This window comes from Ambystoma mexicanum, chromosome 8 (genome assembly GCF_040938575.1).
Source record: "Ambystoma mexicanum isolate Mex_15411 chromosome 8, UKY_AmexF1_1, whole genome shotgun sequence".
NCBI lineage: Eukaryota > Metazoa > Chordata > Amphibia > Caudata > Ambystomatidae > Ambystoma > Ambystoma mexicanum.
In genome coordinates this window covers 78,284,387-78,306,535 of record NC_090929.1, presented here as the reverse complement: position 1 = coordinate 78,306,535, position 22,149 = coordinate 78,284,387, and the positions used below count along the sequence as shown (strand labels likewise).

General features: G+C 48.1%; 1 protein-coding gene across 1 annotated transcript in view; it reads right to left on the bottom strand.

Annotated features, from left to right (window-relative positions):
* The window catches only part of GFI1B (growth factor independent 1B transcriptional repressor), a 103,679-nt gene that overhangs the window by 21,307 nt on the left and 60,223 nt on the right, over window positions 1-22,149 (bottom strand). The window contains exons 3-4 of the mRNA XM_069609320.1: window positions 17,908-17,988; window positions 4,206-4,370 (exon numbers count right to left, since the gene is read on the bottom strand). Coding sequence (XP_069465421.1) covers window positions 4,206-4,370; window positions 17,908-17,988 — 246 coding nt within the window. The remainder of the gene's footprint in view (window positions 1-4,205; window positions 4,371-17,907; window positions 17,989-22,149) is intronic.

Below are 22,149 nucleotides of genomic sequence, written 5' to 3'. Positions count from 1 at the left end.
TTGAATTAGGCACAGGCCTGCAGCTGTGATCACTGCATCTCAGCTCCATTGCATGCTCCAAAGCACAGTCTTCCATCATACACCACAAACAGCCTCATTACGAGTTTGGTGGTATCTCAGTGGCTCTGGTAGCCAATGGAATTAGGCAGAGGCCTGCAGCTGTGAGCACTGCATCTCAGCTCCATTGCATGCTCCAAAGCACAGTCTTCCATCATGCACCACAAACAGCCTCATTACGGGTTTGGTGGTATCTCAGTGGCTCTGGTAGCCAATTGAATTAGGCACAGGGCCTTCAGCTGTGAGCACTGCATCTCAGCTCCATTGCATGATCCAAAGCACAGTCTTCCATCATACATCACACCACAAACAGCCTCATTACGGGTTTGGTGGTATCTCAGTGGCTCTGGTAGCCAATGGAATTAGGCACAGGCCTGCAGCTGTGAGCACTGCATCTCAGCTCCACTGCATGCTCCAAAGCACAGTCTTCCATCATACACCACAAACAGCCTCATTACGGGTTTGGTGGTATCTCAGTGGCTCTGGTAGCCAATTGAATTAGACACATGCCTGCAGCTGTGAGCACTGCATCTCAGCTCCATTGCATGCTCCAAAGCACTGTCTTCCATCATACACCACAAACAGCCTCATTACGAGTCTGGTGGTATCTCCTCGGCTCTGGTAGCCAATGGAATTAGGCACAGGCCTTCAGCTGTGAGCAAAGCATCTAAGCTCCATTGCATGCTCCAAAGCACAGTCTTCCATCATACACCACAAACAGCCTCATTACGAGTTTGTTGGTATCTCCTCGGCTCTGGTAGCCAATGGAATTAGGCACAGGCCTGCAGCTGTGAGCACTGCATCTCAGCTCCACTGCATGCTCCAAAGCACAGTCTTCCATCATACACCACAAACAGCCTCATTACGGGTTTGGTGGTATCTCAGTGGCTCTGGTAGCCAATTGAATTAGACACAGGCCTGCAGCTGTGAGCACTGCATCTCAGCTCCATTGCATGCTCCAAAGCACAGTCTTCCATCATACACCACAAACAGCCTCATTACGGGTTTGGTGGTATCTCAGTGGCTCTGGTAGCCAATGGAATTAGGCACAGGCCTGCAGCTGTGAGCACTGCATCTCAGCTCCACTGCATGCTCCAAAGCACAGTCTTCCATCATACACCACAAACAGCCTCATTACGGGTTTGGTGGTATCTCAGTGGCTCTGGTAGCCAATTGAATTAGACACAGGCCTGCAGCTGTGAGCACTGCATCTCAGCTCCACTGCATGCTCCAAAGCACAGTCTTCCATCATACATCACACCACAAACAGCCTCATTACGGGTTTGGTGGTATCTCAGTGGCTCTGGTAGCCAATTGAATTAGGCACAGGCCTGCAGCTGTGAGCACTGCATCTCAGCTCCATTGCATGCTCCAAAGCACAGTCTTCCATCATACACCACAAACAGCCTCATTACGAGTTTGGTGGTATCTCAGTGGCTCTGGTAGCCAATGGAATTAGGCAGAGGCCTGCAGCTGTGAGCACTGCATCTCAGCTCCATTGCATGCTCCAAAGCACAGTCTTCCATCATGCACCACAAACAGCCTCATTACGGGTTTGGTGGTATCTCAGTGGCTCTGGTAGCCAATTGAATTAGGCACAGGGCATTCAGCTGTGAGCACTGCATCTCAGCTCCATTGCATGATCCAAAGCACAGTCTTCCATCATACATCACACCACAAACAGCCTCATTACGGGTTTGGTGGTATCTCAGTGGCTCTGGTAGCCAATGGAATTAGGCACAGGCCTGCAGCTGTGAGCACTGCATCTCAGCTCCACTGCATGCTCCAAAGCACAGTCTTCCATCATACACCACAAACAGCCTCATTACGGGTTTGGTGGTATCTCAGTGGCTCTGGTAGCCAATTGAATTAGACACAGGCCTGCAGCTGTGAGCACTGCATCTCAGCTCCATTGCATGCTCCAAAGCACTGTCTTCCATCATACACCACAAACAGCCTCATTACGGGTTTGGTGGTATCTCAGTGGCTCTGGTAGCCAATTGAATTAGACACAGGCCTGCAGCTGTGAGCACTGCATCTCAGCTCCATTGCATGCTCCAAAGCACTGTCTTCCATCATACACCACAAACAGCCTCATTACGAGTCTGGTGGTATCTCCTCGGCTCTGGTAGCCAATGGAATTAGGCACAGGCCTTCAGCTGTGAGCAAAGCATCTAAGCTCCATTGCATGCTCCAAAGCACAGTCTTCCATCATACACCACAAACAGCCTCATTACGAGTTTGTTGGTATCTCCTCGGCTCTGGTAGCCAATGGAATTAGGCACAGGCCTGCAGCTGTGAGCACAGCATCTCAGCTCCACTGCATGCTCCAAAGCACAGTCTTCCATCATACACCACAAACAGCCTCATTACGAGTTTGTTGGTATCTCCTCGGCTCTGGTAGCCAATGGATTTAGGCACAGGGCCTTCAGCTGTGAGCACAGCATCTCAGCTCCACTGCATGCTCCAAAGCACAGTCTTCCATCATACACCACAAACAGCCTCATTACGGGTTTGGTGGTATCTCAGTGGCTCTGGTAGCCAATTGAATTAGGCACAGGCCTGCAGCTGTGAGCACTGCATCTCAGCTCCACTGCATGCTCCAAAGCACAGTCTTCCATCATACACCACAAACAGCCTCATTACGGGTTTGGTGGTATCTCAGTGGCTCTGGTAGCCAATTGAATTAGGCACAGGCCTGCAGCTGTGAGCACTGCATCTCAGCTCCATTGCATGCTCCAAAGCACAGTCTTCCATCATACACCACAAACAGCCTCATTACGGGTTTGGTGGTATCTCAGTGGCTCTGGTAGCCAATGGAATTAGGCACAGGCCTGCAGCTGTGAGCACTGCATCTCAGCTCCACTGCATGCTCCAAAGCACAGTCTTCCATCATACACCACAAACAGCCTCATTACGGGTTTGGTGGTATCTCAGTGGCTCTGGTAGCCAATGGAATTAGGCACAGGCCTGCAGCTGTGAGCACTGCATCTCAGCTCCACTGCATCTCCAAAGCACAGTCTTCCATCATACACCACAAACAGCCTCATTACGGGTTTGGTGGTATCTCAGTGGCTCTGGTAGCCAATTGAATTAGACACAGGCCTGCAGCTGTGAGCACTGCATCTCAGCTCCATTGCATGCTCCAAAGCACTGTCTTCCATCATACACCACAAACAGCCTCATTACGGGTTTGGTGGTATCTCAGTGGCTCTGGTAGCCAATTGAATTAGACACAGGCCTGCAGCTGTGAGCACTGCATCTCAGCTCCATTGCATGCTCCAAAGCACTGTCTTCCATCATACACCACAAACATCCTCATTACGAGTCTGGTGGTATCTCCTCGGCTCTGGTAGCCAATGGAATTAGGCACAGGCCTTCAGCTGTGAGCAAAGCATCTCAGCTCCATTGCATGCTCCAAAGCACAGTCTTCCATCATACACCACAAACAGCCTCATTACGAGTCTGTTGGTATCTCCTCGGCTCTGGTAGCCAATGGAATTAGGCACAGGCCTGCAGCTGTGAGCACAGCATCTCAGCTCCATTGCATGCTCCAAAGCACGGTCTTCCATCATACACCACAAACAGCCTCATTACGAGTTTGGTGGTATTTCATCGGTAATACCAGAGAGATACCACCAAATGGTATTGGTATTATTACCACCAGCGGTTTTACCACCAGCAATATTACCACCAGATTACAAATGACGGTAGGCAGTGTCAGTCCCCATTAATTGGAGTCCATAGGACTCCAAGGTCATTTTGGCAGAATTACCACAAGCGGTATTACGACCGCTGGGAATACCATTGATTTGGACGTTTTGGGGAGGTGAGGTGGAGGAATTACCGCCAGAATTCTGCTGGAGGTGTTTCCTCTGCCTCACCACCAGACCTGTAGTGTGACTGTGTGGCAATACAGCATGAGGGCCTAAGTTCTGAGACTATCACTCCCTTAGAACCATGACGTCATCAGACAGCGACACTACACCCATCGGGCACATGCATGCCTTCAGTGCAGGCCCCAGGTAGCCCCCCCCCCCCAAGTTTGTCGCTACCCTCAAATTAAGCCATGAACTTCACCTCGCACCGCTTCACCGGCGGCTCTACCATCACAGGGCTTTTCTCTCTCATCTGGGATAGTCTCTTACCGTGGTCACGGTGCACCCTGGTGAGGCGGGTCTGGTACTGGAAGGGAGTGCCCTCTGAGTTGATACCGTCTAGTGGTTCCTTTTTAATATGCCACTCTGGGAACAAGGCCGGCGGCGGTGTTGTGGTGAACGGGACCAGCTCCTTCGGTGGCTCACAGCACACGGCTGAGGATGAGACAAAGGAGAGGGGTTGAGGTTTCTAGTCTTGTTACAATTCAATTGCACACCAAACAGATCTTGCCCAACCAATTACCAAAACATTGCCTCCAGCACCGCTAATGTGCTGAGTACACTCGCCTCCGACCCCCCCCCCCTCCCGACGGTCGTTGGGATCCAGCAGAGCGGCCATCTTGCATGGCTCTGCCTTCCCAGAACCTGAAGACTGCTCCTGGGTGGTAGCCGGGCGCAGTATAAACCAACATAACCTAAAGTAAACCTTAAAAGGCAGCCATGGTGCCCTACCCCCTTCAGCCCCTCTGCTGGGCTTGGTGGCAGGGCCTGAGAGGGCTTTCAGCTTCCTCTGGGAGTGGTGAGGTTTCAGCCCTCCCACTGACCCCAGAGGCCAGTACGTCCATTTGGTGTGTGTATTCAGGATGAGTTCAGTCCAGGGAGTTGTGGGCCTGTCCCAGCTGCAGGCCTACTGCTAGATGATCAGGGGGACTCTCTTGAAGTCAGGAACGCTTGTGTGTATCTTTGTGTGTAGGTAAGTCTATATACAGATGTGTATAGCCCAGCCCTAGCTATCAAGCGACAGAGCAGTGCGTGGGACATGGCAGATCATTCTAAGGTACATTGAATGCCATTGCTAGAGGAGGCAGGGGACTGGCATTCCCTTGGGGCCAGTGGGGGTAAGGGTCATAGCGCTTTAAGGGTCTGACGTGTAATGCTGCAGAGCGCTCCTGTTTCCTCCTCCTCCTTGTGTGTCTTCCGCATTGCTCTGATGTGGGGTAGTCAGGGTTTTCTTTTAAATGTAAATAAATGCACGTTTAACTTAAGTGCCGGGCTATCATGCAAGTCTGTGCAAAATGGACGAGCATACTCGTGCTTGGCACTTAAGGGGTTTTAAGTGACGTTCCTTCTGCTTGCGCAGAGTGGTGGCGAGGTTGGGAGTAAACAAGGCTGGTGTCCATCCCACACTGAAACAGTAGTGCTTGCTGCAGAGGCGTGTCCAGGGAGCGGCCCGGGGTGGCACGTGATACCCCTGCAATCTGATTGACCCCCCATTATCCTAAACACTGTGATCATCGTGTGTGTGGGCGCTCGTACCTCATGCCACCCCTGCACATGTCAGTGCCCCACTTGGGGCACCCCAATCAAAAGGGCCTGAACACGCCACTGTGCGTGGGCTGGATTTTTTTATATTGGGCATCATTACGACCATGACGGTCCGGTAACAACGGTGCCGGTAAGACTACCGGCACTGTTGTTACCGGACCGGCATAGTACGACGCTGCTGGCTGGCGGGGTGTCTTATGGGACTCTACGGGAATGGGGATTAACAGTTTACCGGCGTCTGACTTCCCGGACCACCAGAACTGTAATGCCCCGGTGTTTCCGGCAAGCCAGGCGCGGGTAAAATTCTTAAGTCCGGCGGCAACCTGCCGGTTTTACCAGCACGGTTACCACCGGACTTGTAACGATGCCCATTGTGTTTTGCTACTTCCCTTGTTAGAAGCAGCTGTAAAGGGCTGCATTTTGCAGAGCAATCAGTGTAACTGGTTTGACTAGTACTAAAACTAGTGGGAGTACCAGTGGCACAACACCATTGAGCGGACTGGGCTTCAGCCCCCCTTTAACCGTTCCGAAATGTTGGGCTATGCTGACTCGACCTGGCCGACCTACAGAGCCATGACCGGCCAGAACAGGACACAGATTGTCCTGAGCTTCACTCTTAACAATGGCCCAGCAATTACTAACGTAAAGCATTTCACTGTTAGCACCTGCATTCATATGCATACATTTTTAGGCAATTGAGATTGTGATGTGGGGTTAGTACTTGCATGCCAGGGGAGTGATTGGAAGGGTAGAGAGGGGATAGGAGACCGTTAATTCTCACATCAGTCCTTAAGTGGGTGCTTTCAGACTTAAAGGAGAGAGTTAACTGCTTGTAACATTGAAGCTGCACTAGAATAGTCTCATTATGCTGCGTAAAAAAGAAGTTAGATGTCACCCACACAAATAAGTTTGCCCCTCCCCCACTGTCTCTGAGGTTGGCGGCTCAGCCAACATTTGAAGGGTTAGCATCCACCCTCCGCCCCCACCCCACCAAGTGTAGGTTTTGTTGCGCCGCGGGAGAGCACTGTTTTGATCAACCTGCTTTAAACAAGAATAATGGTTACTTGTTAGATCTCCTTTTGGTTATTGCAATTCAGACTATTACTTCCAATTGGAAGGAACTCAGGAGTGTTCCTTATAAGATACAGGGGCGTTGCTAGGGGGGGGGCTAAGGGGGTTATAGCCCCTGATCTTTTGGTTGTAGCCCCGGATAGAATCTCAGGAGCTACAGCCAAAAGACTAGCTAGCCCCCAGTCCCAACAGTTCCGACATCAGCTTAGCCCCGGGTCTTTTCCAGACCTAGCAACTCCCCTGATAAGATATATTGGAATTCAGTCTGCAATAGTCATAGAATGGAACTCGTCCCCACAACTGCTAAAACATGCCCTGAAATGGCAAGCATTTCTAGATGTTCATAGCCATGTTTAATTATAGGTATTAGGGAAAGATTGTAACACTGGTTTGCCATGTATTGTTGCCCCCCCCCACCTTCCATCCCTTATGCTCATGTTAGTCTTGTTTGTCCAGTGTATTCGTTTCGAACATAACTACTAGGTTATGGTATCTTGCAGCCCACTGCATTAGTGCATATTTCCTCATTTTCATTATACAGGCCTTGTCTGTTGTTTTGATCATACTTTTCATGAACATCTTCCTGTAGTATTTCCTTTGTAATACACCTATGTGCACCATCCTATGATGTTCGAAGTATTGTTCAAACTCTGTATTCTCAATACTTTTAATAACATTAAAAAAAAAATAGTGCACAATGTCCCCACTGCAGGGGCGGAGCCAGCCTCAAAATTTGGGGATGGGGCTGGGTGGCAGGTATGAAAACTGTTAGTGAGGCGGGACATTAAAGCTATTGTGCTCCTGATTACCAACACCCCCACACTCCCGGCCTACCGCCCCCTCCCCAAACCCAGGAGCCTTCCTTTGGCCCCTTAGATCCATCTTTCACCCCAACTCACCAGAGGCGGAGCCAGGATTCTGTAACAAAGTGGGGGCCACGCTAAGAGGCGCAGAAGGAAGAGCACTTGTACTGCCCCCAGCCAAATGCACAGGAGTGACAGAGAGTAGTGAGGGAGGGCGAACCACTCAAGGGGGCTTGTGCCCTTGAGAAAAGGTTTTAAATAATGGGTTAAAATAATGCATTTTTCAGAACACTTTCTGTGATAAATTTGGTCGGTTTTGTCGGGTAAGACATGAAAAAAGTCCATCAGATGCCAAGCCACCAACAATGCACAGGAGCATTTCAAACACATTTTCATAAGGCCTTTGCCCGCTACATGCCAGTCCTCTGAACGTGTAAAAAGGCATTTTCATATTGATTGTGCTCACACATGTCTATTCTGGTGCACCTATATATGCCACTATTCCCATATAGTAAAATACTCATGTTTGCTTTGTCCATAATACCAGTAAGGATACTATAACAAAGCATGTTTATGCTGGCTCTGCCAATACATGCCAGTATCCCCACGTAAGAACATACACCTGTTGGCTTTGTCTTAATGCCAGTGAAAAAAGGCAATGCCACAGTAAGAAAACATATCGTGGCTGGCTACACAAATCCCCCACTTCCCATTTAAGAATTCTCATCGTGTTGTATGTTCTCCCTAACGGCAGTAAAACATGTCATGCCACAGTAAAAAAAAAACATTGCCTTGCAGGCTGCACAAATGCCTCCACCCCAATGTAAGAATACTTATGTTGCCTTTGGCCTTAACACCAGTAACAAACTGCAATGCCACAGTAAGAAAACATTCTCTTGCTGACTAGCTGGTAAGATAGCTCAGCGGACTGAGCGCATGCTGTTGTTTTCTGAGTGTGATTTGCAAGTTCAAATCCTGGCAAGGCCCAACTCTGCCTTTCGTACTTCAAAGTGACCTCCCTGATCTCTGCCCTCCTTTACGAACCTTGTACTATTATGCTGCTTTTGCTCTTTGGTACCTCTTTCTTAGTCTGTCCTGTACTGTGTTTTCCCTGCTCAGCAAGTTGTACCAGCGCCGCGATACTTAGCGGTTTGGGCGCTGTGAATATATGCAATAAATAAATAAAGCTCATTAAATGAGTGCAAACCTCGGTTGGGTGATACATTTTATGTAAATATGTTCTCTGTACAGCACTTTGGCGAAAGCGATATATAAATAACATATTGTCACTACACAAATCCCCCCGTACAAGAACACTTATGTTGCACTCGTCATGTTATATTCCCCCATATAAGAATATTTATGTTGCCTTTGACCTTAACACCAGTAAAATAAAAAGCCAAGTCAAAATAAGGAAACATGCCCTCACCATGTAAGAACAATCATGTTGGCTTTGCGCTTAATGTGAGTACAACATCCATGCCACAGTAAGACCCAGTCAGGCCAGCCCCACTGTATTATTTCCCCCAAACCCCCCCACCCTCCTCATCATCACATAAAAACACTCAAGTTGGCTTTCCTTTGCCCAGAAATGGCAGTAAAACATGCCATGTTCTTGTCAAAAAAATGTCATGCTCCAGTGCCTCTCCCCAGGACCCACGTGCCTACACACAGATACACACCTGACCACGAGTTGGGCGGTAGCCGTTAAAAGCGGCGATAATGGTGTTACCGCTACATTTAAGGGTCCGGCTCAATCTCGAGTCTGGTGCATTTACCCCCAGCTATCAGCTGGGGGTAAATGCAAAAATGACAATTTTCAGCACAATTACCGCCAGCAATATTACCGTGCAGTAATTGCGCCAAAAAATCCCCATTGGGTCCAGTGGACCCAATGGGGAATGGGGACTAACAGTGCCCAACCCGTGATCCGACGATAATACCGCCGGACCGGTGGGCGCAAACGCAAATAAAGTTGGGCAGGATACCACCCAACTCTTGATCAGGGACTGTGCGCTCATTAACACGTGCAGTGTACACCATTCACATTGCATTCATTCATAGGTGTGCACCTGCATAGCATACACACAGCCACTTACACACTCCCTAGCATGCATTTAGGCATACATTCATACATACAATCCCTGCGTGCACACAAATACACTTTTTTTGGTTAATGGTAATTATTGAAAGCATGGGCCATGCAAAAGCTGAGCCAGCAGTTAAGCCTTTAGCTGCAACATGGGGAGGGGGTGGGGGGTCCTACTGATATCCCCATGGCAGGCTTTTGTCCTCTTTGACAGGTTCTAGTGGTCTGAGCCCCGGGCTGGGGGTAACAGCAGAGTGACGCCTGCTGAGTCAAAGTGGGGGGGGGGCTGTAGCCCTCTCAAGCCCATGCCTGCCACCGCCCCACTGACACGCACCCTTCTAATCCCTCTTCACATCCCCCAATTCCCCCAACCACACCAACCCCATTCTCAAAGCCCCCACTATTCAAACACCATGCCTTCCTTTTCTCCACCCTACACTGATGTGTTTACAATAGTACTATCAAAACCAACAAAAACACAAGCAAAGAAAATGCCTTTAAAATTGTCCTGCACAGCATGCAGCTTTAAGCAGCCTCCCCCTTCCAATCACCCACCATTCCTTTCTCTGAAGGGACACTCCTAGGGCTTTAGCCACGCCCACCTCCCATTTTGTGTACAGACACTGCGCCTCATTCCCGGCAGCACGGGAAGTCAGGCGGCGGATTTGGTAACTCCCCATTCCCGTGGGGTCCCGTGGGGGAGACGGAAGCACCTGCACCATTGGTAACGTTGCAAGTGCTTCCATGGTGACTCTGCCTACCGGGCGAAGCACCCGGAAGGGTCAGACCTGCAGGCAGTCTCGTAGTGTGGCGGTCCGGAAACAAGGGTGCTAGTAAGCTTACCGGCACCCTTGTTTCCGGGCCACCACAGTCGAAATGATGCCCGCTGTGTCTGCAGCAATCCATGATTAATTGCAGAGCAGGGCTTTGTGACTGCTCGGCACTGCGCGCTATGTCCCAGGCAGTCCATACTCATTAAGAAAAGCAACACAGCACCTGCAGGATAGTGCAGCATGGTGTGCCAGTGGTGTGTTTACCAGCGTGGCCTGGGTTCACATCCCGAGTAGGGGAGAAATTAAATAAATAAAGGTCCTGGAACGATGCTCAGTGTCTATACCTGTCCGAGAGCACAGTGAGTAAAGCGCTCGCTTTGACATCTTTGCAGAACCTGGTTCGAATCCGGGCAGGGCCAAACTCTGCGCGCTATATAAATGTTACATTATTATTAAAGTAAGGGAACGATGACCAAAAAGGGAACGTTGTACCCTTCAGTTCCTGCCCACTTTGACCACTGGTGTTGGGGCATGCGGCTGTTGTTCATGATTAGAGGGTGCAAACCAGACACACAAGGAGGGGAAACGGCACTGGCTGTAGGTATAGCCCCACTTGCCCCGTGCATATGACTCGGGCTGTAGAATGTAGCGGCCAGAGATGTCTGTTTAATGAAGACACGTGATTTGGAGGCAAACACCTGCACTAACATTCCATGTTCTGGCACCTTCATGTGAAAATAGTGGTGCTAGAAGCCAGCTCGGAATGAAGTTCAACCACACAGCCGTGACGTGAAACCGTGGGATGCACAGAAGTAAACTTTGGAAGAACTTTCCACACGATTTACGCAAAATTGAAGATCATTTTCTATTACGCAAATGCATCAAAACCTATCTGTTTTAATCTCGAGAGTCCTGGCGACACGGCATCGTTAGTAGTGCTCCTATAACCTCTGGCTGTTGCCCCTTACCCCTTGACCCCGTTTCCAAGATGACCGATACCATAAAATACGGTAAAGACGCCCGTGTGGAGGTGTGTCTACGGATCTGTAGGCTAGGTGTGCCAGATGTTTTGGACTACCACACCCATGATCCCTTACAATTGACTATTCTAGTATGGCATGATGGGACCTGAAGTCCAAACTTACTGGAGAGCCACAGATTGCACACCTCTCTAGGGCATTTGCCATATACAAATTGAACGGAGTGGGTACCAAAAAGCACCCTTTTTTAACCCCTCTAACCGGGTTTGACTGATTCATTCAAATTCCATGTTGATGAAGTTTTCCATTAACATTTAGTATTACTAAGTAACATTTGTATTACTTCTAATTGACCAGAAGCAATTTCCTATTTTCTCAATTTATCCAAACGTGCATCTATATCACAGTGTCAAGAGCAGACTTAAGGTCAATAAATATAACAATTAAGAGGCGAGCATCACGCTTAAAAGCTTGCATCAGGGGTGTTGCTAGGTCTGGAAAAGACCGGGGCTATGCTGATGTCGGAACTGGCAGGACTCGGAGCTAGCTAGTCTTTTGGATGTAGCTCCTGAGATTCTATCCGGGGCTACAACCAAAAGACCAGGGGCTATAGCCCCCTTAGCCCCCCTCCCCCCAGCAACGCCTCTGCCTTGCATTCTAATGTATCGTAAAGTTACAGTTATTCAATGCAGCCATACCAATTCTAAAGCCTGCTTGTAATGAAGATAAGTGTTTCTTTTGATTGCATTCAATATCTGTAAGAGAACAGAGGCAAATATTTTACTACAAGTGTCGTTTAGTGCAATAAATCTGTAATTTCCTGGTTCTTCTCCATTCCCCTTTTTAGAAATGGAAACAATAATACTCTCCAGGCAAAATTCGGGCGTTTGGCCTCTTTTTTATAATTTGAGCAAATCATGCACACAAGATTTCGGCCTCTATTTTAGGATTATTTTTGTAACTCAATGATGGCCAAAGCATCTGGGCCAGGAGCCCTACAGGACTTTGCAACCCGGTTCAGTTGTTCCAAGGGGTCCAGTTCAAACCCCCTACTCACTAAACATTTACTGCTCGAATCGTTTGAGACAACATTACTAGGTAACCACTCCACCGTATTATTTTTCCCTACATGGTCCTCCCATACACAAGCATTAATTAGATTCTGTTGGGCCATGACACAACCAACCCATTTGTTATCACCCAATGCCCAGAACTTACTTACTATAATAATCTTTTCACCAGTTTCCAGAAATATAATCTTTTAAACATTTCTCACCCATTTTTGTAATTGTGAAGACTTTTCTTCTGTGTCCATGTAGAGGCCTCCGGTGCCTCTTTTCAATACTGTCTCAAGGCAGTAACATCTCACTGGTACTCCTTCTTTCAACATTGTAGCTCCTTCTATTACTGCACCATGTCCCACCTCCTCTGATATATAGCCTCAAACCATTTACTAAATGTCTTTTGATCTTCTGGCCAAGGGGTTTTATCTTCTTTGAAACCCATATCTATCTGATCTAAACAGTTGTTAAATAAACTCATACAATTCTCAGACCATCATGCGTGATTACCTGCTATGTTTACTACAGTGTTAACGTGTTTCAAAGGGGGAAGGTTTTGATGTCTCCAGGTGGCATGTTAGAAAAATTGTTACATAATCATTTGCCTTATTAAAATGACTAATAAGTATTTCAACTTACCAAAATTCATACGCTTTATTAAAAAGAAATCTAAAATCTATTTTGATTCTTTATTACAGAAAGTAAATTCGCTCGGATGTTCACCCTTAATTGTCCCATTGACCATAAGTAAATGCAACTCCCTTAACCATCAAACCCACCATCTACATCTCCTCCTATAAATCTGCCTTCATTCCATCCGCTCCCTTCTCCAGGAGACCTTTAGCACTACCACCCCCAATTGTCTCCTATATTGGCTCCCCTTAGGTCCTTCCCCATCTGCATATCAACTTGTCTGGGAAACACATCCATAAGATCACATCTAATTCTAAGAATCCCTTCCAGAAGGGATATGGTGTACTTTCTTTTGCATTAACAAAATTACAAATGAGATCCCCTCCAATCAAAACACCATCACACCGTGCAGAACTCCAGCAGTTTTTTAAAAGGATCTCTAGACATGTGGAGATCATAACCTATTTATTCATTTATTTATAGAAATCACAGGAAAGCCATGCACTTTTGACACAAAAATGCATACAAAATGTAATATTGATAACAGAGCGGGAGACATGGGTCTTTGACAATGGGATGAGAGAATGTGACTTGATGACCAGATGTTGCAGGGGAAGGAGGGAGCATAAACCGGGCAAGAGGACAGGACAGAATAACATAGGAGCAGGAGGGTGGAGGAAGTTCTAAATTAAGGATGAAGGTGCAACGGGGAAAAGTGCTTTACGTTTGTCCGTGCGGGTAGGCAGAGAGGGGAGCAGGGTGATGGAGTAAAGTAGAGTGCTAGGAAACAGGCTCGTCAGAAAGAGGAAGGGCTTTGAGGTTTGATTTCAATAGTGGTAGAGTTGGAATAGTACAGAGAGGAAGAGGAAGAACATTCCAGAGCATGGGGAGCAAAGAGAGGGAAAGGGAGGAAATGTTATGGACCGCAGGGGGCTCAACCAGTGGCAAGGAGTTGTGCCAAGGATGATCGTAATGAGTGAGGGGGAGAGTAAGGAGTGAGATGAGCAGATGGGTACGGTGGAGCAAGTCGAAGGATAGTTTTGAAGATGATGACACAAAGTTTATACCTAACTCTTTGTTTCATAGATAGCCAGCAAATCTGGCGACAGGCAGAGGAGGTAGAGATGAAGTGAGAAAGGTTGAAAAATGTGCAGGCCGCGACGTTGAGGACTCTGTCCAGAGATGAAAAAGCATAGCGGGGAGAGCCATAGAGGAGACTGGCACCGCAGTCAGATATAGAAAGGACTAAGTAGGAGATTAGCTTTTTAGCAGCATTGAAAGGAAGAAGATGACAGATTTTTCTGATATTGGGAAGGTTCAGTCTGGCTGCAGTGACAGATTTGGAGATGAAGATCGAGAAGTTGTGAGATGGTCGAAGATGACACCAAGGTTACGAGCGTAAACTGATAAGAAAGGTAGTCCGGAGAGGAGAGAAGATAAGAGAGGGAGAGGAAGAGATAGTCTGTTTTGACTGGTAAGTACAGAACTTCAGTCTTAGTGGAGTTGAGCATGAGCAAGTGAGACACCATCCAATATTTGAAAGACAGTTTGACATTTTTAACAACAGCTTGCCGATCACGAGAGAAAGGGAAAGAAGATCTGAGTGGTGTCAGTGACGAGTTGGTAGGAGAAGCCGTAAATGGAGATCAGGGAACTAAAAGCTGAAGTAGAAAGAGTGAAGAGACGTGGACCCTTGGGGAAATCGAACAGTAAGGAGATGAGTCGGGAGGTAAGGCTGTTCCAGGACACTTGAAAGTGTCTGGTGGCAAGGTATGAAGCAAACCAAGTGAGGACTTTATCTCTGATGCCAAGGAGAGATAATGTAGAGAGAGAAGGTCTGAATGGTCGACAGTATTGAAGGCAGCAGATAGGTCGAGGAGAATAAGAATAGATGAAAGATTAGCATGATGAGCGGAATAGGTGAAGTTGCTGACATTGTGCAGAGCTGTCCCGGTAGAAAGCAGAGGTTGGAAGCCAGTCTAAAGAGGATCCCAGAGGTTGTGAGTATCAAAGAACTCAATGCACTGATTGAATACTGCTCGCTCTAGGATTTTGGAATAGTTTGGTAGAAGAGGGACAGGACAAAAGTTGGCATGTCAGTTACGATCCAGACCAGGTTTCTTAAGGAGAGGGTTGGAAGTAGCTGACTTATAGGATGAGGGAAAAGTAGCATTAACAAATGAGGAGTCTCGAAGGGGAGTAAGATGTGGAGCCACACTGGGAGCAGGGACACTGGGTCAGTGGGGGGCACAGGAAGGGTTAGCGCTGAGGAGTGGGGCTAGAAGTCTCATCAGGGTTAGTGGGGGCAATGGAAGACAGAGCAGCAGGTGGGAAGGGCAGAGGTGGCGGGGAAAGGTGAGCAGGAAGAGGGGATAGAAGGTAAGTAGTGAGGGTTTTGTGAATGGTAGAAATGTCAGAACAAGATAATTTGCAGAAGGAGTGGAGGAAATGGAGTCGGGTTTAGGAAGGGAGGGAATTGAGTTGAGGGTTTTTGGAGGCATCTGGGCTGGGAGGATTCAGATGAAATGAGAGATAGTTATCACGTTTGGCAGAGCCAAGAGCATAGGAATAGTTTTGAAGAGCAGTGAGGTAGAGTTGGAGATCCGAGGAGTGTCGTGAACTTTGCCAAGTGCAAAGCCTTTTCTGCATTGCTCTTCTCATGGTTGGAGGACAGGTGTAATCTAAGGCCGTGGAGGGAAGGATTTTGGAGTAAATGTGGAAAGAGGGTAGTGAGAGGAGAAATAGGCAAAAAAAGCAGTGTTAAAGTTAGTGGATTGGGGTTGAAAGGCTGTGACGGAAATGTTCGAGGGAGAAAAGACAGAAGATTATTTTTCCAAAGTGACCTTCGGTCTTTTCTCCCCTGAACTTGGCCCCAGCACCCACACCCACCCCCTACTTACCTTGCAGCGGCCGTCGACTTTCTGTGTCCCTGCAATGCCTGCTCCCTTTCACTTCAGTGATCCGGAACTGGTGCCGCAGGGTCATTTCCTTGTTTTCTTTGTGGGGCTTTTTGGGATCAGCTGCGGGGGACACCCCTGCAACCCCCACTCACAATATAGTGAACAAGGGTGCAGGGTACACCCCCGCAGCCCTTAGCACCGAATGTGTAATTTGGTCGAACTTTTCAGCCATTCGGAATTTTTCGAAGGGCCGAAATTAGGCCAAATCACCCATTCAGGCTTTTATTCTCGGTCGTTTTGGGTAATTCCAAGTTAGTGACTGCTTCCTCAGTGGATGGAAAGGTGAGTTCAGCATAGGAGGGAAATTTGCGCTTATTAACAATAGTGTTAGAGGGAGAGAGGGAGGATGAAGCAGGAGTGGAGATTGAGGCAAAGATGATAGACTGATTCGAGGGAGAAGGAGCAGTGGATCTATCAGAGGCAGAGAGGAGATGAGAATAAAGTTGAGGGAGTTTCCATTTGAATGGGTGGCCAGAGAGTGGACAGAAGAGAGTGAGTGGTTAAGAGAAAGAGAGTTAAAGTCAATGGACAGAGCAGCAGAGAGAGAGAGGGGAGGTTAAAGCCATCAATAACAATGAGTTGGTGATCAAGAGGGAGAGAGTCATCTAGTTGGGTGAGGTGGTAGGGGAATTGATCTACTGGACCAGGTGGCTGGTAGAGAGAGATAAAAAGCATTCAGTAGGAGGCAGGGAATGTGGAGATAGTGTATTCAAAAGAGGATAACGAATTAACAGAAGATAGGGAAGTAGGCGGGATAGGAAGCTTGGAAGATGAAAACAGTCCTACACCACCACCCCTGCCAGTGAGGCAGGGGCAAATGGGTGAAGGTGTAGACAGGGTTATGAAGGGCAGCAAGGGTTGCAGCATCAGAGTGAGAGATCCGGCTTTGCATAAGGGTAATGAGGTCAAGAGAAGGAGAATGAGAAACCTGGACTTTTCAAAGAGCAATAGAACGAGAGTGAGGTGTAGAAGAATAGTGAGGTTGAGTGACGTTGAGTCTGAGAACTAGAGAGGCGCTGCGGGTAGATGCGCGAAGAGGATGTGTAATGAAAGCTGGGGTTGGAATAGGTTTTGTGAATGGCGCAAGTAGTGGATCGGGAAGAGGGGTGGCAGCGAGGAGAAGAGATGATAAGGATGGGAAGAGAGTTGAAGTGGTTCTGAGCTGAGGAGAGTCCAGAGAGCAGAAGGGAAAAGAAAGATAGCATGAGAAGTGCATGGTGAGGGCGGGGCTGAGAAGAAGCATAACGGGTACTTGCAGACATGTAGGAAGACGCAGCAAAGCAAAGGCTCATAGGAAAGAGGTTGAGGGAAGAAGGCTGGGAGTTTGCCTTTTCCTTCAATGCCCTTAACTGAAGATGTCCATGAGGCAGACGCTCATATGAAGCTACTAAGCTATGTGATAAGGCAAAGCCACCTTAAGATGACGGCCACTTTCATCTACAGGACCCTGGTCACATAATCTGAGACTGTAGCCCCCATATGGTGGTTAGAATGGAGGCGGGTCTGTGGTAAACTGGGAACAGTGCTGGCTGGGAGTAGTAGCATACTTTATTTTCAATTCCCTTACTCAACTCTGTTATGCCACACATATTGTCCATTGAAATCCAATGTGGTTAATCACTCACTCTCAATTTCATGTACTATCCCAGACTCCCCATTACTCAAATCATTATTGTTTTCAAGTGCATCTTTGTTTGGCTGTTTTTGAACTCGTGCCAATATTGTCATCAATTCATGAATCTGAACTATTGAATTCTATCTATTTTATGGTTCGCCTTTTTCTGTTTCTTTCAAACTACTCTCTTACTCTCTAGATATGTATCATGTTCAATGTACGCTACCTCTTATTCTTTAACAACTACCACCAACAATGCATTCTCCTGACAACCCCTATACCATCTGGTCTCAGTTGCAGACATTTGGGATTTTTGTTATCTTCTTTTGTACAATTTTTTCCTTTTTTCATTTCTTTCAGCAGTTTTTTCGCGCAGCTTCTTCAGTTAACGGTTTTTTTGTAAAAACTTGTGATTCTTCTAATGGTAACGTGCCCACTTTACCTTCTTTGGATATGGGTTTTATACGTTCCTCACATACGACTCGAAGTGATATCTTCGCATCTTCCACCTGTCCACCTGTCCCTGTAAATGGATAATCTCAGTTATTGATTTCATCAGTAGAATTTTTATTTTACATAATTTGATTGGAAAAGTTCTTGACCATCAATTTCTTAAATGTTTCTAGAAAAACGGAATGTTTTTTTAATTCATCAGGGATGTTGTAATATAGACTTATTAACCGAGGGAGGGTTTGTTATTGCAGAATAGGAACCCACCAGCAAGTTTCCACTATGTGGGGCCAAGAACAGATAAACAACAGGAGCGAGGGATTACCAGAAGATTACTTTGGATGCATTTTATTCAAGTAAGGCAGAGCCAAACCGAGTCTGCACTTGAAGACCCAGCAGAGGATTTTAAACTGTATCCTCTGCTGGCCTCAAAGCCATTGAAGATGTTGCCAAAAGTGTGTGATAGACGTAGCCTTAGATAGATGGAAATAAAGCATACCGCCACTTTCTGAATCCTTTGCAGCCTTTGTAATTGATATTTGGTAAGTCTGCTGTGATGAATCTGATGATGTCATCGATTCTTTACCTGGGATAGTCTTGCCCCATGTGGTCAGGGGACGGCGGCCGCTACCTGATCCTGACCCTGGCAGTCGCTTCATGAGGGAGGACCACATGGGGGGAGGCGACCCTTAGGAGGAGGGTGTGAGATCGCTCGAGGAAATCACATACCCCCATTCCCTTTTGGGGATATCTGTAAAGATACCGGTGGGGGGTGTCTGTACTTCTGCTCTCTATATGGTAGAGGAGAGGCACAGAGGATCCCAGCCAAGATTCTCTATAGGGTAGCAATGAACGAGCAATCAAGGCCTAGCTTCTCAGGAGGTGATGCAGGCTGGTTTTTAAGTACAGTGTAGTCCTCGAACCCCCACAAAGGAATGTCCACACACTGTATTACTGAAAACACAGTCTTTATACAATTAATATTCAATGGTATGTACACTATCACAATAACGCACTTTGTACTCAGAAATCAACAATGGCAAATATATACAATTGTAAAGTGGTACCACCAATATTATCAGATCTCATTTAAGTGCATCAACTATACTGTTAGAATGTCACACAGATCAATAACAAGGAAACCAGCAATAGAGATAGGAAGGAAAGCAGGATGGTTGAAACAATAGGCAGAATACTGGCCTTTACCGTTAAGCACAGTTCTGTGTGGAGATCCCCCCACCTGGGCAACTTGTAAAATAAAGATATAGCACAAGCCCAGTCCATATATTGCTCAATAGTCTTATTTCCTCCTACAATGTTTTTACCCCCCCAATGTACCTGGTGGAATAGAGTTCTTCGAAGAAGCGTCGACGGATCCTTCTTGAGTGACCCCCTTTCAAGCAGGAGTCACGGATCCTCGAGAGGCGTCGAAGAAGGTGAACTTGGTGTCGACGGTGTTGATGGGAAGTTCAAGGGTGCCGAGACCACGGCGTCAATCCAGGCGGTGCTCGTCGGTGACATCCTGCGAGGATGAGGTGTGCGGGGCACCTCAGGATTTGATTGTTCAGGACCACAAAGAGTTTCGGAAGTACTGTGGCCCAGCAAGGGCGTCGAGTCGTCTAAGTCTTTGTGGTCTCTGGGTTGTGGGAAACCCACCAGCGGATTCTCCTCGGCGTGTCGGCGGCCTTGACTTTCTCTGGCAGGACAAAGCGGTCGGCGTTGCGGACAAGGGAGTCCTTCGATTCAAATGTTCTTAGGCAAATGAGCGGGCGGCTCCAGTCATCGGCGGCACAGCGTCAATCGGTCCCCCCGTCTGGGCAACACAACTTCGATGGGCCTCCAGCGGTTAAACAAACCTGCAAACCCTGGTCGACGGCAATGGACTTCCACAGCAGCGAAGTCCTGGTGCTTCACTTCGTTCTCCTCAGCGGTCCCATCTCGGGTCGACAGCCTTTCGAGGGTCTCACTTCCAGGGAGCTTTGGCGAAGGTTAGCGGAGCTCGATGGTCCCTCGGAGCACGGGAAGAGGGCGCCTTACCAGGTCCTCTTTCGGATCAGTCCTTGACGAGTTCGGCAGCTTTCAGATCAGGTTGAAGCAAATGCAACAGCAAGTCTTCTTCCAGCTGGGCGTCGAGGATCAGCAGTTCCAGTTACTCTTCAAGTGTAGACACAGCTTCTGAACAATTTCCAGTGGTGAGAGGTCCCCCAGATATACTATCCTGTCTCTCATCCACACTGCTGGGTCACACTCAGCAGCCAATCAAACAGAAGGGCATTCATGCAGTCAGTCAGCCAATCAGGCGCACTGTGCGTCCAGGCCATCCTCCTCCCTCTCAGACACTCACAACAAGGAATGTGGATTGGGACAAGTACCCAGCCATTCAACACTACACACTGCATTCAGGCCAGTTTCGGGCAGGGCTGTCTCAGTCTTTGTCTCTCATACCAGAAACAAGACAGCCACAACAAGAAGTGCATATTGGTCACACACTCCATTCACCCAGGTCCCACCCACAGGGTGTACCCACAACATACAGTCACTGGGAAGGCTCCAGCCAGTCTGGACTGTGCTTCACAACAAAACCATATCTGAAACTTCCACCTAACAGCCAGTCAGGGGGAAGGGACAGAGTCAGGGCTTCCCAGGACTTTGGGAAAACAAGGTAACAGGCAATAGAAAGCAAGAGGCCACATGGACCATCTTGTTTTCTATCAGGAATCAACTGATTCCAATGACAGGGCATGGATATCCCAAAATGGAGGATACTCAGAGCACCTGTCAAATTCAGCATGGAGCTGCCACCAGCCCATACCCTGCTCTATGGGCCACCCACAGGTGCCCAAAAACATACACTAGGGGCACAGGGTTGGACCCCCACCCATGGGTGCCGTAAGGGTATCCCATGGGTCTGTTCACCAAACCAAAAGAGAGAGAGCTGCACCGCCAGGAGTCCCACGTGAACTCCTGCGCGGAAAACACGACAGAACACACGGTAAAAAGGCAGTAGAGGACAAGGATACGGAGGCCTTGTCCCTCTGATGCATTTCCAGCATCACAGTCGCCCCCCCCCCCAGACTGAGGTGGAGGGTGCCTAATCTCCCACGAGAAAGACACCCTCATCCAGACGGTCAACATACCTTCTGGAAAGGCCATCTGCATTATCGTAACTCTTCCCTGGTCTGTGCTCTATGGTGAAGTCTAGCCCTTGCAGGCTAATGGACCACCTGAGCAGTTTTGGGTTTTCACCCTTCATCTGCGCAAGCCACTTCAGGGGCTTATGATATGTTTGGACCTTGAAGGTAGACCCCGTAAGGTAGGGCCTAAAACGCCTAAGGCTCTAAACTATACTGAAACATTCCTTCTCAACAGTAGCCCACCTAAATTCTCTACCCTTGAGTTGTCTACTGATGAAGATGATAGGATGTGCCCTCCCTTTGTCATCTAACTGGGACAAGACCGCTCCAATTCCGGTGTCGCAGGCATCCATCTGGACGATAAAGGGTCGGCTGTAGTCAGACGCACACAACACAGGTGCCCTACACAGACTTTCTTTCAAGCCATCAAAGGCCCTCTGACAGTCTTCAGTCCAATTAACCTTCCTCGGTTGTTTGGGTGAAGTCAGAGCTGTCAGTGATGCAGCTATGGTTCCATAGTCTGCCATGAAATTGCGAGAATACCCAGTGAGGCCCAAAAAGGCTCTCACCTGGGTTTGAGTAGTGGGAGTCTCCCAGTCCTGTACATCCTGTACCTTACTGGGGAGAGGTTGGATTTGACCCCCTCCTACCTCATGACCAAGATATGTGACTTTCCCCTGAGCTATCTGGCACTTGGTGGGCTTGATAGTGAGGTTAGCCTGTTTCAAGGCCTGCAACACCTTACCCAGATGTGTCAAATGCTCTTCCCAGGTGGAACTGTAGACGGCAGTGTCGTCTAAATAAGCCACACAAAAGGCTTACAGCCCACTGAGCGCATGGTTGACCAACCTCTGGAAGGTGGCAGGGGCATTCTTCAACCCAAAAGGCATGACCCTAAACTGGTAGAGTCCCTCTGGTGTTGAGAACGCCGTCTTTTCCTTGGCATGGTCCGTCAGAGCTATTTGCCAATAGCCTGAGGTAAGGTCAAAGGTGCTCACAAATTTGGCAGCACCTATGGTGTCCACAAGCTCATCAGCCCTGGGCAATGGGTGCGCGTCAGTTTTGGTGACGGCATTGACTCCTCTGTAGTCCACACACAA